The 17,166-nt window shown below is 39.0% G+C and overlaps 1 protein-coding gene across 4 annotated transcripts in view; it reads left to right on the forward strand.

The window, feature by feature from the left end:
* UBE2D2 (ubiquitin conjugating enzyme E2 D2) overlaps positions 1–17,166 on the forward strand; it is a 56,877-nt gene that overhangs the window by 12,618 nt on the left and 27,093 nt on the right. The window contains exon 1 of one of the 4 annotated variants that reach the window (XM_023255748.2): positions 7,726–7,774. The exons of 2 other annotated variants lie outside the window; for them this stretch is intronic. Coding sequence is in view for 1 of the 2 variants with exons in the window: in XM_006927651.3 (XP_006927713.1) it covers positions 15,485–15,490 (6 nt within the window). In the remaining variant the exon portion in view is untranslated. Of the gene's footprint in view, positions 1–7,725; positions 7,775–15,469; positions 15,491–17,166 lie in introns of those variants that run through there. One more of the 4 variants, XM_006927651.3, reaches the window with a different exon arrangement.

Consider the following 17,166-nt stretch of genomic DNA (forward strand, 5'->3'; position numbering starts at 1 on the left):
CTCTGAACTGTCAGCACAGAGCCCGATGTAGGGCTCAAACTCATGAACTGTGAGATCATGACCTGGGGTGAAGTCAAATGCTTAACTGACTGAGCCATCCAAGTGCCCCTGAAATTTGAATTCTTTTTGAAAAGAGAAATATTTTAAAAAAACGAGAAATATTTATACCCTTTATTTTCATTACTGTGGGACAAATCTTGAATGAAGAAAGTCTGTTTACCTTACAGTGCAATCCCAAAACATGCTTATGCAGTTATTTTTTTTTCCAGTATATTCTTTCCGTTCCTCTTTGTTGAATCTGTAACTTGATGTGGAAATTCAATTGAATGAGGTCACATGCAACATAATACAAGGTTAAAAAATTGTTCAGACTTCAAGGAACAACCCGAAGCTAACAGTGTTTATTGGCATTTGGAGAGGAGCTATTTGTTTCTTAGCCGGGATAGTAAACTTGACTTGATCTGTAATTTTAGAGCCTGAAGTAGGGCCACTACTGTGGCACTCTTTTTACTTATGTGGTAGTATATTCATTGTCTTTTAGCTTCCAGGATTGCTGTTAAGTCCAAAACTGTTCTGATTTTTTGATCCTGTATATGTGACCAGTTTTCTTTCTGGAAGCTTACAGGTTTTCTTTTTTTTCTTTTTTTTTAATTTTTTTTTTTTTTTTTTTTTTTTTTTTTTTTTTACATTTTTTATTTATTTTTGAGACAGGGAGAGACAGAGCATGAACAGGGTAGGGTCAGAGAGAGGGAGACACAGAATCTGAAACAGGCTCCAGGCTCTGAGCTGTCAGCACAGAGCCCGATGTAGGGCTCAGACTCACGGCCTGCGAGATCATGACCTGAGCCGAAGTCGGCCGCTTAACCGACTGAGCCACCCAGGCACCCCCAGGTTTTGTCTCACATGTGATATTTCATGACAAGTGGTGTTGTAGGTCAATTTTCATTTATTTTGCTCAACATACAGTTGGTCTTTTTGAGCCAGAAATTCACGTCCTGTTTGTTTTGTTTTGTTTTGTTTTCTTTTCCAAATTATATTTAAGCTCTAGTTAACATACAGTGCAGCATTAGTTTCAGAATTCAGTGGTTCATCACTTACATACAAACCCAGTGCTCATCCTAACAAACGCCCTCCCTCTCCCTTTTTTTTTAATGTTTGTTTATTTTTGAGAGAGGAAGTGTGGGGGAGGAGGGGCAGAGAGAGGGAGGGAGACAGAGGCTCTGAAGTGGTCTCTGCCCTGACAGCAGAGAGCCCCATGGTGGGCTCACACTCACGAACCGGGAGATCATGGCCTGAGCCGAAGTCAAACCCTTAACCCTCTGAAACACCAAGGTGCCCCAACAAGTGCTTTCCTTAATGTCCATCCCCCATTCCTCTCCCTTCATTAGCCCTCAGTTTGTTCTCTGTTCTCAAGAGTCTCTTATGGTTTGTTTCCTTCTCTTTCTTTTTTTACTCCCCTCCCATATTTTCATGTTTTGTTTCTTAAATTCCATGTATGAGTGAAATCATATGGTATTTTTCTTTCTCGGACTGACTTATTTCACTTAGCATAATACATTCTATCTCCACGTCATTGCAAATGGTAAGGTTTCATTCGTTTTGGTGGCTGAGTAATAACTCCATCTTCTTTATCCCCATTTTCTTTATCCACATGTCCTCAAGTTTTGAAAAATTTTATTGAATCATTTTATTCATGGATTCATTAACTTCATTTTTCTCTGTTCTCCCTTTTTTCTTAACTATTACCGTATGTTGGACTTCCTAGACTGCTCTCTGCCTGTTCCCTCCACACACCTTCTACCTATATGGATTTGCCTATTCTGGACATTTTATATAAATGGAATCATACAACATGTGACCTTTTGTGTCTGGCTCATTTTGTTTAACAGTGTTTTCAAGCTATATGCAAGTTACAGTACATATCAGTACTTAGAATTCCTTTTTGTGACTGAATAATATTCTGTTGTATGGGTAGCTAACATTTTCTTTTTCCATTTACCAGATGATGGGCATTTGGATTGTTTCCATTTTTTTTTAACCTGTTAAGAATAATGTTGCTTGAACAGTATTTTTCAAATACTTTGCAGTTTTTCTGTGAACATTAATTTTCATTCCTGTTGGATATATACCTAGGAGTGGAATTGCTGGGTCATGTGGTAATTGGATGTTTATTTTTTGAGGAATCGCCAGACTGTTTGTAAACAGGCTGCACTATTTTACATTCCCACCAGCAATGTATGCATGTTCTAGTTTCTACATATGGTCATCAACACTTGTTACTTTATTATTTTGATGATAGCTTTCCTAGTAGGTGTCAAGAGATATATGATTGTGGTTATAATTTACATTTCTCTTAATTACTGAATGACATTGAGCATCTCTTCATGTGCTTATTGGCCATATATATACATCCTCTTTGGAGAAAGGTGTATCCTTTGCCCATTTTTATTTACTTATTTTTTTAATGTTTATTTTTGAGAGAGACAGAGCACAACTGGGGGAGGGGCAGAGAAAGAGGGAGACACAGAATCTGAAGCAGGCTCCAGGCTGTGACCTGTCAGCACAGAGCCTGACACGACTCAGACCCACAAACCTAGAGATCATGACCTGAGCTGAAGTTGGATGCTTAACAGACTAAGCCACAGGTGCCCCTGTTGTTGTTGTTGTTGTTAAAGGAAGTTCGTTGTTTGTTTTTTCCTTTGCCCATTTTTATTAATAAATATATATATATTTTTTTTAACGTTTATTTATTTTTGAGACAGAGAGAGACAGAGCATGAACGGGGGAGTGGCAGAGAGAGAGGGAGACACAGAATTGGAAGTAGGCTCCAGGCTCTGAGCCATCAGCCCAGAGCCCGACGCGGGGCTCGAACTCACGGACTCACGGACTGTGAGATCGTGACCTGAGCTGAAGTCGGACGCTTAACCGACTGAGCCACCCAGGCGCCCCAATAAATATTTTTTTAATGTTTGTTTATTTTTGAGAGAGACAGAGAGCAAACAGGGGAGGGGCAGAGAGAGAGGGAGACACAGAATCCAAAGCAGGCTCCAGGCTCCAAGCTGTCAGCACAGAGCCGTATGCGGGGCTCGAACTCATGAACTGCAAGATCATGACCTGAGCTGAAGTCAGATGCTTAATCGACTGAGCCACCCATTTGCCCCTCCTTTGCCCATTTTTAAGTTGGGTTCTTTATTGTTGAGCTTTAAGAAGTCTTTGTATATTCTGTATACTAAACCATTATCAGATAAGTGATTTGCAGAGTTTTGTGCTTTTGGTGTCATATCTAAGAAAGTGTTGCTCAATCCAAGGATACAAAGATGTACATTTATGTTTCTTTTTAAGGGTTTTATAGTTTTAGCTCTTACATTTAGATCTTTGATCTGTTTTTTTTTAATTTTTTTCTTTTAATTACATATACATAAAACCTTTCATCTAAGCTATTTTAACATAGACGTTTCCGTGGTATTAAGTACATTCATATTGTTGTACAACCATTACCACCATCCATTTCTAGAAGTCTTCTCACTTTTCACAACTGAAACTCTGTTGCTATTAAACAATAACACCCCATCCTCTGTCTCCCCAGCCCCTGGCAACCATCATTCTACTTTTTTGTCTCTCTTATTTTTGACTAGGTTTCTTTTTTTTTTTTTAACGTTTTATTTATTTTTGAGAGACAGCATGAGCAAGGGAGGGGGAGAGAGAGGGAGACACAGAATTGTAAGCAGGCTCCAGGCTCTGAGCTGTCAGCACAGAGCCCGACGAGGGGCTCGAACTCAAAAACCGTGAGATCATGACCTGAGCCAAAGTTGGACGCTTAACCGACTGAGCCACCCAGGCGCCCCAACTAGGTTTCTTATATAATTGGAATCCTACAGTATTTATCTTTGTGTGACTTACTTCTTTCACTTTAGCTTAATGTTCTTAAAGTTCATCCATGTTGTCAGAATATCCTTCCTTTTCAAGGCCAAATAATGCTTCATTGTACATATATACCACATTTTGCCTATTTATTCATCTGGTGATGGATTCTTGGGTTGTTTTAACTATTCTGAGTAATGCTGCCATGAACATGGGTATACAGATAACTCTTCAAGACTGTGCTTTCAGTTATTTAAGGTTTATACCTAGAACTGGAATTGTTAGGTCATGTGTAATTATGGTAATTCTATTTTTAATTGTTGGAGGAACTGCCATACTGTTTTCCACAGTGACTGTACCATTTTACACTCCCACTCACAAGGGTTCTAGCTTATCTTGACCAAAAGTTGCTACTTTCTGTTTTTGTTTTTTTGTTTGGGTTCTGGTAATAGCCTTTCTGAGGGGCTCCTGGGTGGCTCAGTCTGTTGAGTGCCTGACTTTGGTTCAGGTCATGATCTCACAGTTCTCCAGTTTGAGACCTTTATTGGGCTCTTGGGTTCTCAACTGTCTGTGCAGACCTGGCTTTGGATCCTCCGCCCCCCACCCTCCCCTGCCCTGCACCTCACCCTCCTCACGCTGTCTCTCTCTCAAAAAGAAATAAACATTTAAAAAATTGTAATAATAATAGCCTTCCTGATGGATGGGATATTGTTGCCTCTAGTCCCTTTTTTTTTTTTTAAGTTTATTTGTTTTGAGAAAGACTGAGACAGTGTGAGTGGGGGAGGGGCAGAGAGAGAGGATCCCAAGCAGTCTTTGTGTTGCCAGCGAAGAGCCTGATGAGGGATTCGAACCCTTGAACTGAGATCATGACCCAAGTTGAAGTCGGACGCTCAACTGACTGAACCACCCAGGCACCCCTTCGTCTTTATCTAAAGTTGATGTTGAAGATGAATCCTCAGATGGCTGATTTCTTTATTGTCAGTTATTTATATTAAGAGTGGGGTACTAGAAAACTGATGAAAAGGTCTAAGCATACAGGGATGAAGTTTAGCAACTGTGGAATTCAGTTTACAGTTTGCTGGCTAGGCTATTTCTCTAGATGAACCATTTATATCAGTGAATTGTAAAGCTCCTTGTTTTGTACTGGGCACGTTTTTCTGAGGATCTTGTAATCTCCCGCCTAGACAGTACAGGCCTGGCTTCCAGTTTTCTCAGAATCACCAGGAACAAAGTTTGTATGTAAATGTTCACTTAATCTTCCTGTTTTCTGTACATCTTCCATGCCTTTGACTGTGTCAGTCTTAAGACCTTCTGTTTTATCCTTTCCAGAAAATAAACCTCTGACTTGTGGCTTGAGTGGGGAGGCATTCACTGAAGGAGTCCAGAGTCAAAGAAGTGATCTAGACATAGTTTTATTAGTTTTAAGTTTTAAAGTTATTTTTAAACTTTATTTATTTTGAGAGAGAGAGTGTAAGCAGTGGGGAGAGGGGCAGAGAGAGAGAATCCCAAACAGTGTTCATACTGTGAGTGCAGAGCCTGACATGGGGCTCAATCCCAAGAACCCTGAGTCATGAGCCGAGATCAAGAGTTGGACACTTAACTGACCAAGCTACCCACTTAACCTACTGAGCCACCCAGGCACTCCTGGAAAAGTATACATTTTACACTTGATCTTAGCCAAAAGGCCCTAAGAAGTGATGGAAAAGTATACTTTTTTTTTTTTTTTTGGAAAAGTATACATTTTAAATGACAAGCATTTTCAACAAATACCAACAATGTAGTTTTTAAAATTTATTACCCTGTAATAGACATTTTTTCCAAGTCTTGTATTGCTAGGGACACTGAAGCATCAACATTCCCATACGTGTTTCTTGGTACACGTAGGTGAGGGTTTCTCTTTATAGTTAGTAGAGTTGTTTGGTCATAGATTGTGAGCCTTTCCTTGTAAGATATTGCCACATTGATTTCCAACCTTTGTGACATCCAACTAATGAGATACAAAACTTTCTAATTAACTTTTTCTTTTAAAATTTCCCTCATTATGTGGGGTGTCTGGGTGGCTCAGTCGGTTAAGTGTCAGACTTCGGTTTAGGTCATGATCTCACAGTTGGTGAGTTCGAGCTCCGTGTTGGGCTCTGTGCTGACAGCTTGGAGCCTAGAGTCTGCTTTACATTCTCCCTCTCTCTCTGCCTCTCCCCCACTTATGCTCTGCCTCTGTCTCTCTCTCTCTCTCTCTCTCTCTCTCTCTCTCTCTCAAAAATAAACATTAAAAACATAAAAATAAAATAAAATTTCCCTCAATATGAGTATAACACATTACAGAGAAAAGCACTAAACAGATGTCTAATAAACCAGTGCAGTTTTCAAATATACACAAACATTGAACATTCTGTAATAAATTTCCAAGTACCCCATCACCTTGGGGTAAATTTCCAAGTACCCCACCATGACCCCATCAGTCATTTTGTGTTATTTCTTAATTACCCCTTCCACCCTCAGTGGATTATTTAGAAGCCAATCCCAAATATCACATCATTTTATTTGTCAGTAATTCAGAATATATTACTAAGAGATAAGACAGTGGTTTTCAGCTCTGGGCGATTTTGCCCACTAAGTGACATTGGGCATTGTTTGTAGACATTTTTGTTTGTCACAACTGGGAGGCTAGTAGTAGGTGCTACTGGTATCTAGTAGGTAGATGCTAGGGAGTTGCTAAACATTCTGCAATGCATAGGATAGCTCCCAACAGCAAAGAATTATCCAGCCCAAAATGTCAGTATTGCCCAGTTTGAAAAACCCTGAGACAAGAATTCTTTAAAAATCATGTGCATGGTACAGTTATCACATCTTTTATTATTATTATTATTATTATTATTATTATTATTATTATTAAGATTTTACTTTGGGGCACCTGGGTCTCTCAGTTGGTTGAGCATCTGGCTCTTGGTTTCAGCTGAGGTAATGATCTCATAGTTCGTCAGTTCGATCCTGTGTTGGGCTCTGTGCTGACAGTGTGCAGCCTACTTGGATCTCTCTCTCTCTCCCTCTCTCTCCCTCTCTCTTTTTCTCTCCCCCCCCCTCTCTCTCTCTCTCTCCCCCCCCTCTCCCCCCCCCTCTCTCTCTCTCTCCCCCCCCTCGCTCTCTCTCCCCCCCCTCTCTCTCCCTTTCTCTCTCTGTCTCTGTCTCTCCCTCCCCCTCCCCCTTCTCCCTCCCTCCCCCTCTCCCCCTCTTTCTCTGCCTCTTCTCCCTCCCTCCCCCCCCTCAAAATAAATAAGTAAGTAAGTAACCTCTTGGGGCTCCTGGGTGACTCAGTTAAGCATCTGACTTGGCTCATGTCATGATCTCACAGTTCGTGAGTTCAAGCCCCACATCGTGCTCTCTGCTCTCAGTGCAGAGCCCACTTTGTATCCTCTGTCTCTGTACACCCACTGCGTGCATTTTCTCTCTCTCTCTCAAAAATAAGTAAATATTTTTAAAAATTAAAAAAAGATATTTTAAGTAATCATGGGGTTCAGATTCACAACCCCCACATCAAGAGTGGCATGCTCCACTGACTGAGCCACCCAGGCACTTCTGTAGTTGTTACATGTAGAATATGAACAATATTGTGATATCAAATGTCAGGTTTAAAATTTTTCTCTTTCAGATGAGATTTTAAGTATCTTTTACATTTGATTTTTTTTAATTAAAACAAATTCAACTAATTGCATTTGGTTGATGTCTTCTAAGTCTTTGTTAATATATAGTTGTCTTCCTTTTTGTACACTTATTTGTTGAATAAAACATATCCCTTGTCCTATATACTGTCCCCCACTCTCTAGATACTGCTAATTGTATCTTCATCTCCTTAAACAGATTTGAAAACAGTGCTGTTTGTAACGCTGCTTCCAGGAGTTGCTTGTACCATCAACTTGTGAGCCTTTATAAATTTGATTCCTTGACTTTTTCCCATAAATTAGGATTTACCTTCTTGGGACTGCTAAGTCACTAACACTCGTTGTTCTTGTTTTTTATCTTCCCAAAATTTTATTGCTTTTGTTCCGTCCACCATTCTTTTGTGCTCCTGGGTTTAAGCCTTAAGAAAAAAAAAATCTGTTGACTCCTTAAATATAGAGAACAAACAGATGGTAAGTTACCAGAGAGGAGATGGGTAGGTGGGTAAGTGAAACAGGTGAAGGGGATTAAGAATACACTTACGTTGATGAGCACTGAGTAATGTATGGAATTGTTGAATCACTATATTGTACACCTGAAACAAATATAACACTATGTTAACTACACTGGAATTAAAATTAGAAAAAAATCTGTTGACTCTCGTTTTAATAGGATTTTGGAGAGAGTAAAAGTTACATGTGGAATCTGTCACTTTGCCTGGAAATTTGAGATACTTTGGTTCTTCCTATATATCTTTCTAAACACATGCTATAATTATTAGACCAAAATTCATATTTCTAGGAGTTGTAACTCTAAAGGAACAGGTACTTCAAAAGTCATAGAGTACAATAGATCTAATCATTTTTATGTAGCAGATAAGAGTATTGGACACTTATAATATTCTAAAAATAGTTAATAGTTTTCTTCTAGATCAATATATAACATTTAAAAACAGCTATATTCTATATTTAGCTAAGATGGCTAGCTTATTATTTACCTCATTGAAGGCTTTAGATGAATATTTATACCTACCAAGATTAATTATTGTTTGGTGTTGTAAAGGACTCTGGACAGTATATAAGGATGTCAGATCTGGAGGAAAGTGGATCACTTGAAATAAACTACTTTTATCTTCCCACTCTTAACAATATTTTAAAATATTAAAAATATTTCTCTTAACCAAGTAGCTTTCGGTAGCAAGGCAGTTGTGGATTGTTGAGGTTTTTGTTTTTTGTTTTGTTTTTTAGTATTTAGCAGAAATAGAAATTTGTGATTGTTCTTGCTGAGAAACTGCTATGGTAATAATTTTTGCAAGGATCTATTATTCAGAGTCCTATTCTCTTTAGAGACTATATAGGGGTATTTATCAGTTAGCTTTGGTGTGTAAAAGATGACTCCAAAGCTTAGTGCCTTAAAACAATGACTTGTTATTTCTCGGGATTCTGTGGATTGACCAGACAGTTTTGCTTCCTGTTTTGTCAGCTAGGGCCATTTTTGTGCTCATAGTCCACTATCACCAGAGTTAGAAGGCTCAAGACTTCCCCTACAGGTCTGGGGACTTGATGCTCACTGTTGGCTGAAATGTATATCGTCAGCCCTCAAAGGGTCTTTCCAGCAAGATGGCCTGGACTTCTATGTGGTGGCTCAGAGCAAAAGAAGGAAGGAAAGCTGTCAGGCCTCTTAAATAATAGACTTAAAACTGACACAGTATCGCAATTGGTCTATTTTTTTGGTCAACCAAGATGGATAGCTAGCCAGCATTCTAGAGGAAGGGAAATAGATGATTTCTTTCTTTTTTTTTTTTTAACTTGTTTTATTTTTTATTTTTTAAAATTTACATCCAGATTAGCATATAGTGCAACTATGATTTCAGGAGTAGATTCCTTAGTGCCCCTTACCCATTTAGCCCATCCCCCCTCCCACATCCCCTCCGGTAACCCTCAGTTTGTTCTCCATATTTATGAGTCTCTTCTGTTTTGTCCCCCTCCCTGTTTTTATATTATTTTTGTTTCCCTTCCCTTATGTTCATCTGTTTTGTCTCTTAAAGTCCTGATATGAGTGAAGTCATAATGATTTTTGTCTTTCTCTGACTAATTTCACTTAGCATAATACTCTCCAGTTCCATCCACGTAGCTGCAAATGGCAAGATTTCATTCTTTTTGATTGCCGAGTAATACTCCATTGTATATATATACCACATCTTCTTTATCCATTCATCCATCGATGGACATTTGGGCTCTTTTCATACTTTGGCTATTATTGATAGTGCTGCTATAAACATGGGGTGCATGTGTCCCTTCGAAACAGCACACCTGTGTCCCTTGGATAAATGCCTAGTAGTGCAATTACTGGGTCATAGGGTAGTTAATAGATGATTTCTTGATAAGAAGAGTAGTGTGTTCTTATAGGGAGGGAGAAATTGTTGATAGCCATGTTTGGAGATTATTTACTGCAGGGGAAATTATAGTAAATGTTGTCTTAATAATGTGTTTATTTCTTGGATAAGGCCATGTGTTAAGAATTTAATTTCGTAGAATTTTGTGGTTTTGGATTCATTAAAAACAATTCTTATGGTTGAGTGATATTAAATTAACATTTTTCCAAATGTTAATTCAAAAAAGTTTTTCTGAACATTTGTTTAGCCAATCAGTAGGAGGAAGGAAGAGAGAAGGAGTAGACGGGAAGGGAAAAGGTTTGTTGGAGTGAAACCTAAAAATATGATTGTTTTGCAGAAAAAGGTAGCCATTTATTTGGGGCCTGTTTTTTCCTGTCAGAGTAACGTCCTAAATTGCTTTATTTTTTCTTTTTTCTCCAGCTTTATTGAGATGTAATTAACATTTAATACTGTTTTTAAGTTAATTTACTTTTTTTTTTAAATTTTTTTTTCAACATTTATTTATATTTTGGGACAGAGAGAGACAGAGCATGAACGGGGCAGGGGCAGAGAGAGAGGGAGACACAGAATCGAAAACAGGCTCCAGGCTTTGAGCCATCAGCCCAGAGCCCGACGCGGGGCTCGAACTCACGGACCGCGAGATCGTGACCTGGCTGAAGTCGGACGCTTAGCCGACTGCGCCACCCAGGCTCCCCAAGTTATTTTACTTTTTGAGAGAGAGTGCCAGCAAGCAAGAGAGAGGGTGAGAATCCTAAGCAGGCTCCGTGCTGGCAGTGCAGAGCCTGATGTGGGGCTCGATCCCATGAACCATGAGATCTTGGCCTGAGCGTAAATCAAGAAAATCAAGAGTCAGAGCCTTATCCATCTGAGCTACGGAGGCACCCTGTAACATTGTGTAAGTTTCAGCTATACAGTGACAATTTGATACACTTAACATATTGCAGAATGATTACTGCCATTGTATTGGCTAACCACCTCCACATGCCACATAAGTACCATTTCTTTTTTGTGATGAGAACATTTAAGATACACTGTCTTAGGAAATTTCAAGTATATCATACAGTATTACTAAATGTAATCACCTTACTGTACATTAGATCTCCACAACTTGTCCATCTTATAACTTGAAATACTGTGACCAACATCTCCCCATCATTTCCTCCATCCTCCCACTCTCCCAAGTTGCTCTGTGTAACCTAGTGCTGGGAAACTAAGGGGAATGAATTAAAAAGATAAAAGATACTAGTATATAATTGCCTTTTTTTTTTTCTTAACATTTATGTATTCATTTTGAGAGAGAGATAGAGCACAAGCAGGGGAGGGGCAGAGAGAAAGAGAGAGGATCCCATGCAGCCTCTGTACTGTACGCTCAGAGTTTTACCTGGGGCTCTAACTCATGAATCGTGAGATCATGATCTGAGCTGAAACCAAGAGTCGGTTGATTGATTGACTGAGCCACCCAGGCACCCCACTAGTATGTAATTTCTAAAAAGCTCTGTATGTACTGGAATTAGATTATTTCTTGTAGCATTAAAATGTAATTACTGGGCCCTTTTGTGTTTTTCACCTTATATTCTTTAAATTTTTCCTGTAAGACTTTAAAAAATTAAAAATCAAAGAGGTGGTTCTCTTCTTGGTTGCCTGTGTGTTCTGGAAATTGTTGGATAAAATTTGAGTTACAGGAAGAAAGAATTTCATACTACCAGATTTGTTCCTACCGAGACTCCGACTTAACTCATGATCTTGAGCACACATGTATTTTTTTTTAACATTTATTTATTTTTGAGACAGGGAGAGACAGAGCATGAACGGGGGAGGGTCAGAGAGAGAGGGAGACACAGAATCCGAAACAGGCTCCAGGCCCTGAGGTGTCAGCACAGAGCCCGACGCAGGGCTCGAACTCACGGACCGCGAGATCATGACCTGAGCCGAAGCCGGATGCCCAACCGACTGAGCCACCCAGGCGCCCCAATAGCACACATGTATTAAGAAACTTGAGGACACACCTAAAGCTATTATTATACTGTATGTTAACTAACTGGAATTTAAATAAAAACTTAAAAAAAAAGAGAGAGAAACTTGAGGCTGAGGAGGTTGTATTTTTTTTATTTGATGGGTAATATTTTCTTTTTTTTTTTTAATTTTTTTTTTTCAGCGTTTATTTATTTTTGGGACAGAGAGAGACAGAGCATGAACAGGGGAGGGGCAGAGAGAGAGGGAGACACAGAATCGGAAACAGTGATGGGTAATATTTTCATACTTTCCCTATTGTCATACCAAAGAACTGATTCTCTGCTTGCCACCTCCTCTTTGTTAATCTCAAAAATGTTCCCAAATCCTCAGTAGCCCCACTGTAATGATTATATGGGTTAAACATTCCCTGTAGGTTAATAGGTCAGATATGCCGTATTAAAAACTAGCTTTGAGGGGCACCTGGGTGGTTCAGTCGGTTGAGCATCTGACTTCACCTCAGGTCATGATCTTGTCATCCATGGGTTCGGGCCCCGCCTTGTGCTCTGTGCTGACAGCTCAGAGCCTGGAGCCTGTTTCAGATTCTGTGTCTCCCTCTCTCTCTGCCCCTCCCCCACTCATGCTCTGTCTCTGTCTCTGAAAAATTAATAAACCTTAAAAAAAACATTTAAAAAAAATACTGGCTCTGAGAGTTATACTTTGTTCTTAATATTAAGGTATAAAATGTTTTTAAAACAGGTGATATTCATTGTTCATAAACCTTTCCCAGCCTAACTATAGATTTGAAATTTTTTTTAATATTTATTTTATTTTTGAGAGCGTGAGTACACGTGCAAAAGAGTGGGGGAGGGGCAGAGAGGGAGACAGAGGATCTGAAGTGGGCTCTTGAACTGACAGCAGAGAGACCGATGTGGGGCTCGAACTCACGAACCATGAGATCATGACCTGAACTGACTGTTGGAGGCTTAACCAATGGAGCCACCCAGGTGCCCCTATAGATTTGAATTTTGTTGGGTCCTTTCTCAACCCTTGATCCTGATAAAGTGGAAATTCTTCTCGAGTGTGAATTTCATCATAGGAAAACAGAAACTTCATTTTTCTTGTCATAGTTCTATAATATCTTCCCCAAGACACTAATAAATGCTTCTATTATGGTGTAAAAGATACTTGACTGGATGGCATCTCAACTGATTTCAATGTGGACAAAGAGCTCCTGTCTCTTAGCTTACATAAAATGTAATTTTGAAAAGACATTTCTTCAGATGTACCTATTCACATTTTTGTTAATATTGTCTAGTGTCTAGTTTTGAAGGTTGGAGTGTTCCAGGGAGACACAAAAATCTCATTCTGTCAAGTTAGCATTCTGAATAACTGTTATAAAATATAATTGCAGACTTGAGACTTGGTTTGGGTTTTGGTTTTTTGGTTTGTTTTTAATTTGAATTGTATTTTCTGTGCCTTAATCATCACATGAGAGAGCTTTGCAAATATGTAGCCAGTCTTCTAACATAGTAAAACTTAATGGCTTAGTTGACGTTTGTTACCTATGTTACAGAGATTGTCAGTCTTTAGGAAGACTGATTTAACTGGAGAGATTATTCATTTTGAACTCCTGAGGTTAGTGTTGGAGAACTGGTTAAACAGAAACTGACTATGCTTTGGTATTGAAGAGTAAAGTCATTGAGAAGTAATACTCTTAAATTTCAAGGATTTACAGTTCTAAGTAACAGTTTTTATATATTTCAAAACATCTGAGAACCAAAACTTAATCGTATACTACTTACTAAAAATAGTACATGTGAGTTTTTTAGGGGATGGAGCATAGCTTTACAGGGTATAATGGGAAATAGAATGTCATTTTTACCTCTTTGAGATCCCTGTTGTCCTGCCATTTGTTTTGTTTTGTTTTGTTTTTTTAATATTTAAACTTTTTTTTTAACATTTATTTTTGGGACAGAGAGAGACAGAGCATGAACGGGGGAGGGGCAGAGAGAGAGGGAGACACAGAATCGGAAACAGGCTCCAGGCTCTGAGCCATCAGCCCAGAGCCTGACGCGGGGCTCGAACTCCCGGACCGCGAGATCGTGACCTGGCTGAAGTCGGACGCTTAACCGACTGCGCCACCCAGGCGCCCCTGTCCTGCCATTTGAAATAGCACAGACATATACCAAGATAGGGGCACCTGGGTGGCTCATTCAGTTAAGTGTCCAACTTCAGCTCAGGTCATGAACTCATGGTTCATGAGTTCGAGCCCTGTGTCAGTCTCTGTGCTGACAGCTCAGAGCCTGGAGCCTGCTTCAGATTCTGTGTCTCCCTCTCTGTTCCTCCCCTGCTTGTACTTTGTGTGTGTCTGTCTGTCTGTCTGTCTGTCTGTCTCTCTCTCTCTCTCTCTCTCTGTCTCTCAAAAATAAAGATTAAAAAAAATGGTTTTTGAAAAGAAATACACCAAGATAATTAATATTAATTAATTTCCCTGTTTTCTCTAGCTTGGGACTGTGGTACATGATTATTGTTATGGAAGAGTGTGGCAGTGACCTTTGACAAAATAAATTCTTTAGGTTTCTAGTTGGTATGTAGTTGTCAAATGAGGTGGAATCAGCTGGTGAAGCATACAAGATTCTGGTTACCTAATGCTAGGAAGGGGGCTTTTCCTGACATTTCAGGATTTTCTTTGGAGCTTAGTGAGTGGTGGAATATTTTGGCATACGTGCTTCAACTGTCTGTTAGCTCATAGACTGTTCTCATCTATCTGGCTATGGGCCACCCTCATTTTGGACATAGAGTATTGAAGAGCATTGACCACTGCTTCAGTAACTGAAAGGAGAGGGAATTTCAAACACTGATAGATTCCCTGTATAAAGTCTAGCCTGCCCTGACAACCTTGCTACCACTGTTCGTCAGCTCCAGGAGTTGTTAGGAAATCATAGCTGTTTACTTCTTTTGCTTTTGATACCATGTGTACTTCCCTAATGTTTTGTCCCCCTGCTTACTACGTAAGTAGTCTTCTAGAAGAGTTGTGCTGTCCCTGTCCTAACTAACTCTGTCTTTTATTAAGTCATCTTCTACTTTGGCCCTGATTGCCAAAATTCTAAACTTTGCTAGGTATAGGATCCGATGGCTACACTGTCAGAGGATATTACTGCCTTTCCAAGTACTTTGTTGAATCTAAGGTGTCATCATTTGAAAGATGTATACCATTATTGTATGTACTAAGAAAGAAAACATACTACCAGTTAAGCTGACATGCCATTGATTGTAATGTGCAATTTGATTTCAGATATATAATATAATATAATATAATATAATATAATATAAAATTAATATATATTATATGTTAATATAATATATATTAATATAATATATTAATATAATAGAATTATAATATATAATATTATATATAATTATATTATATTATATTATATTATATTATATTATATTATATTATATTATATTATATTATATTATATATATTTAAAGTATCTTACAATCAAAGAAAGATGGTATTCTCTTTCTCCGGCTACTTAAAATTACTCTGTAATTGTAACTATTCTTCAACAGATACTTGGTGCTTCCCATGGACCAGGCATTGTGCAGAAAGGCTGGATGGAGGTCAGGTCCCTATCTTTCATTTAATGTTGAGAGACATTAAATAATCACAGAGATAAATATGACCTAGACTGGGTTATTAAAGTAGCTTGTGCTTCTCTGTCGTAGTATTTAATAAGAAATTGAATGGAAATGGGGGGCTTCCTGGAATCACCTCTCCAAGGACAACATTTAAGTGAAGCCTGAAGGTGCATGAGGCAGGTGTGTGCAGAGTATTCTGGCAGACTGTTCCTAGAATCTTGGACTGGTTGAAAAAAAATTTTTTTTTAAGTTTTGAAATGAGTAAATGGTAGTTCATATAGGAAAATAAAGTCTAGAAAAAGTTCTTGATCTTCAATATGAACAAAGAATGTTGTCTTTAATTATAATAGAACATTTCCATCTATGTGGTAGCTGCTGAAATACTTAAACTTCTTGTTTTTCTGTATCATTCAGACTGACTCCAAAATACCTGTTCCATTCAAATTCAGTAGTTCAGTATCTTTTGTGTATTACTGTGGACTGTTTCCTGACACTGTCAGTGACTAAGCCAAATGACTAGGCTTCTCTGGGAAGTTGATGTGCTTTTGTTTATCTTCACATTTGCAAGTGTTCAAGTACCAGTTCTCCGTGGTACTGTACTAGGCATTCATCCATTCATTCATGCATTTGAGTGCCTCTTACATTCCAGGCTCTGGGAAACAGTAAAGAATAGGATATATCTTGTCTTTCACTTAAGGAATTTGTAATTAAGTATTCAAGGGGTAGAGATGAAGGTATATGGAAGTTAACTTTTGATAGTTACAGGGAAAAAAAATTGAACATAAAATATTACTATACAGTACTATATTTGATACTAGATTTATATAGTACATTTAATGAGTAATGTAGCAGCTTGGAGGAAAAAGGATGTCCCTGGGGAATAAAAAATATTTTTTCATTCTAAGGAACCAGTATGTGAACACTAATTTTTTTAAATTGGAAGTGTTTAGTGTTGATGTGGTTTTTTAAAAAATATTTTATTTCTGGGGCGCCTGGGTGGCTCAGTTGGTTGAGCGTCCGACTTCGGCCCAGGTCATGATCTCATGGTCTGTGGATTCGAGTCCCGCATCGGGCTCTGTGCTGACAGCTCAGAGCCCGGAGCCTGTTTCAGATTCTGTGTCTCCCTCTCTCTCTGACCCTCCCCTGTTCGTGCTCTGTCTCTCTCTGTCTCAAAAATAAACATTAAAGGGGCGCCTGGGTGGCGCAGTCGGTTAAGCATCCGACTTCAGCCAGGTCACGATCTCGCGGTCAGTGAGTTCGAGCCCCGCGTCAGGCTCTGGGCTGATGGCTCAGAGCCTGGAGCCTGTTTCCGATTCTGTGTCTCCCTCTCTCTCTGCCCCTCCCCCGTTCATGCTCTGTCTCTCTCTGTCCCAAAAATAAATAAACGTTGAAAAAAAATAAAAATAAAAAAATAAACATTAAAAAAATTTTTTTTTTTTTTAATTTATTTCTGAGAGAGATAGAGTAGGCGAGGGGCAGAGAGAGAGGGAGACAGAGGATCTGAAGCCGACTTTGCACTGACAGCAGAGAGCGCAGTGTGGGACCTGAACTCACAAGCTGTGAGATCATGACCTGGGCTGAAGTCAGACACTTAACTGACTGAGCCATCCAGGACCCCCTATTGATGTATTTTAAAACCATAACTGTGCTTTTGTAAA

This window comes from Felis catus, chromosome A1 (assembly GCF_018350175.1).
Source record: "Felis catus isolate Fca126 chromosome A1, F.catus_Fca126_mat1.0, whole genome shotgun sequence".
Classification (NCBI taxonomy): Eukaryota; Metazoa; Chordata; class Mammalia; order Carnivora; family Felidae; genus Felis; species Felis catus.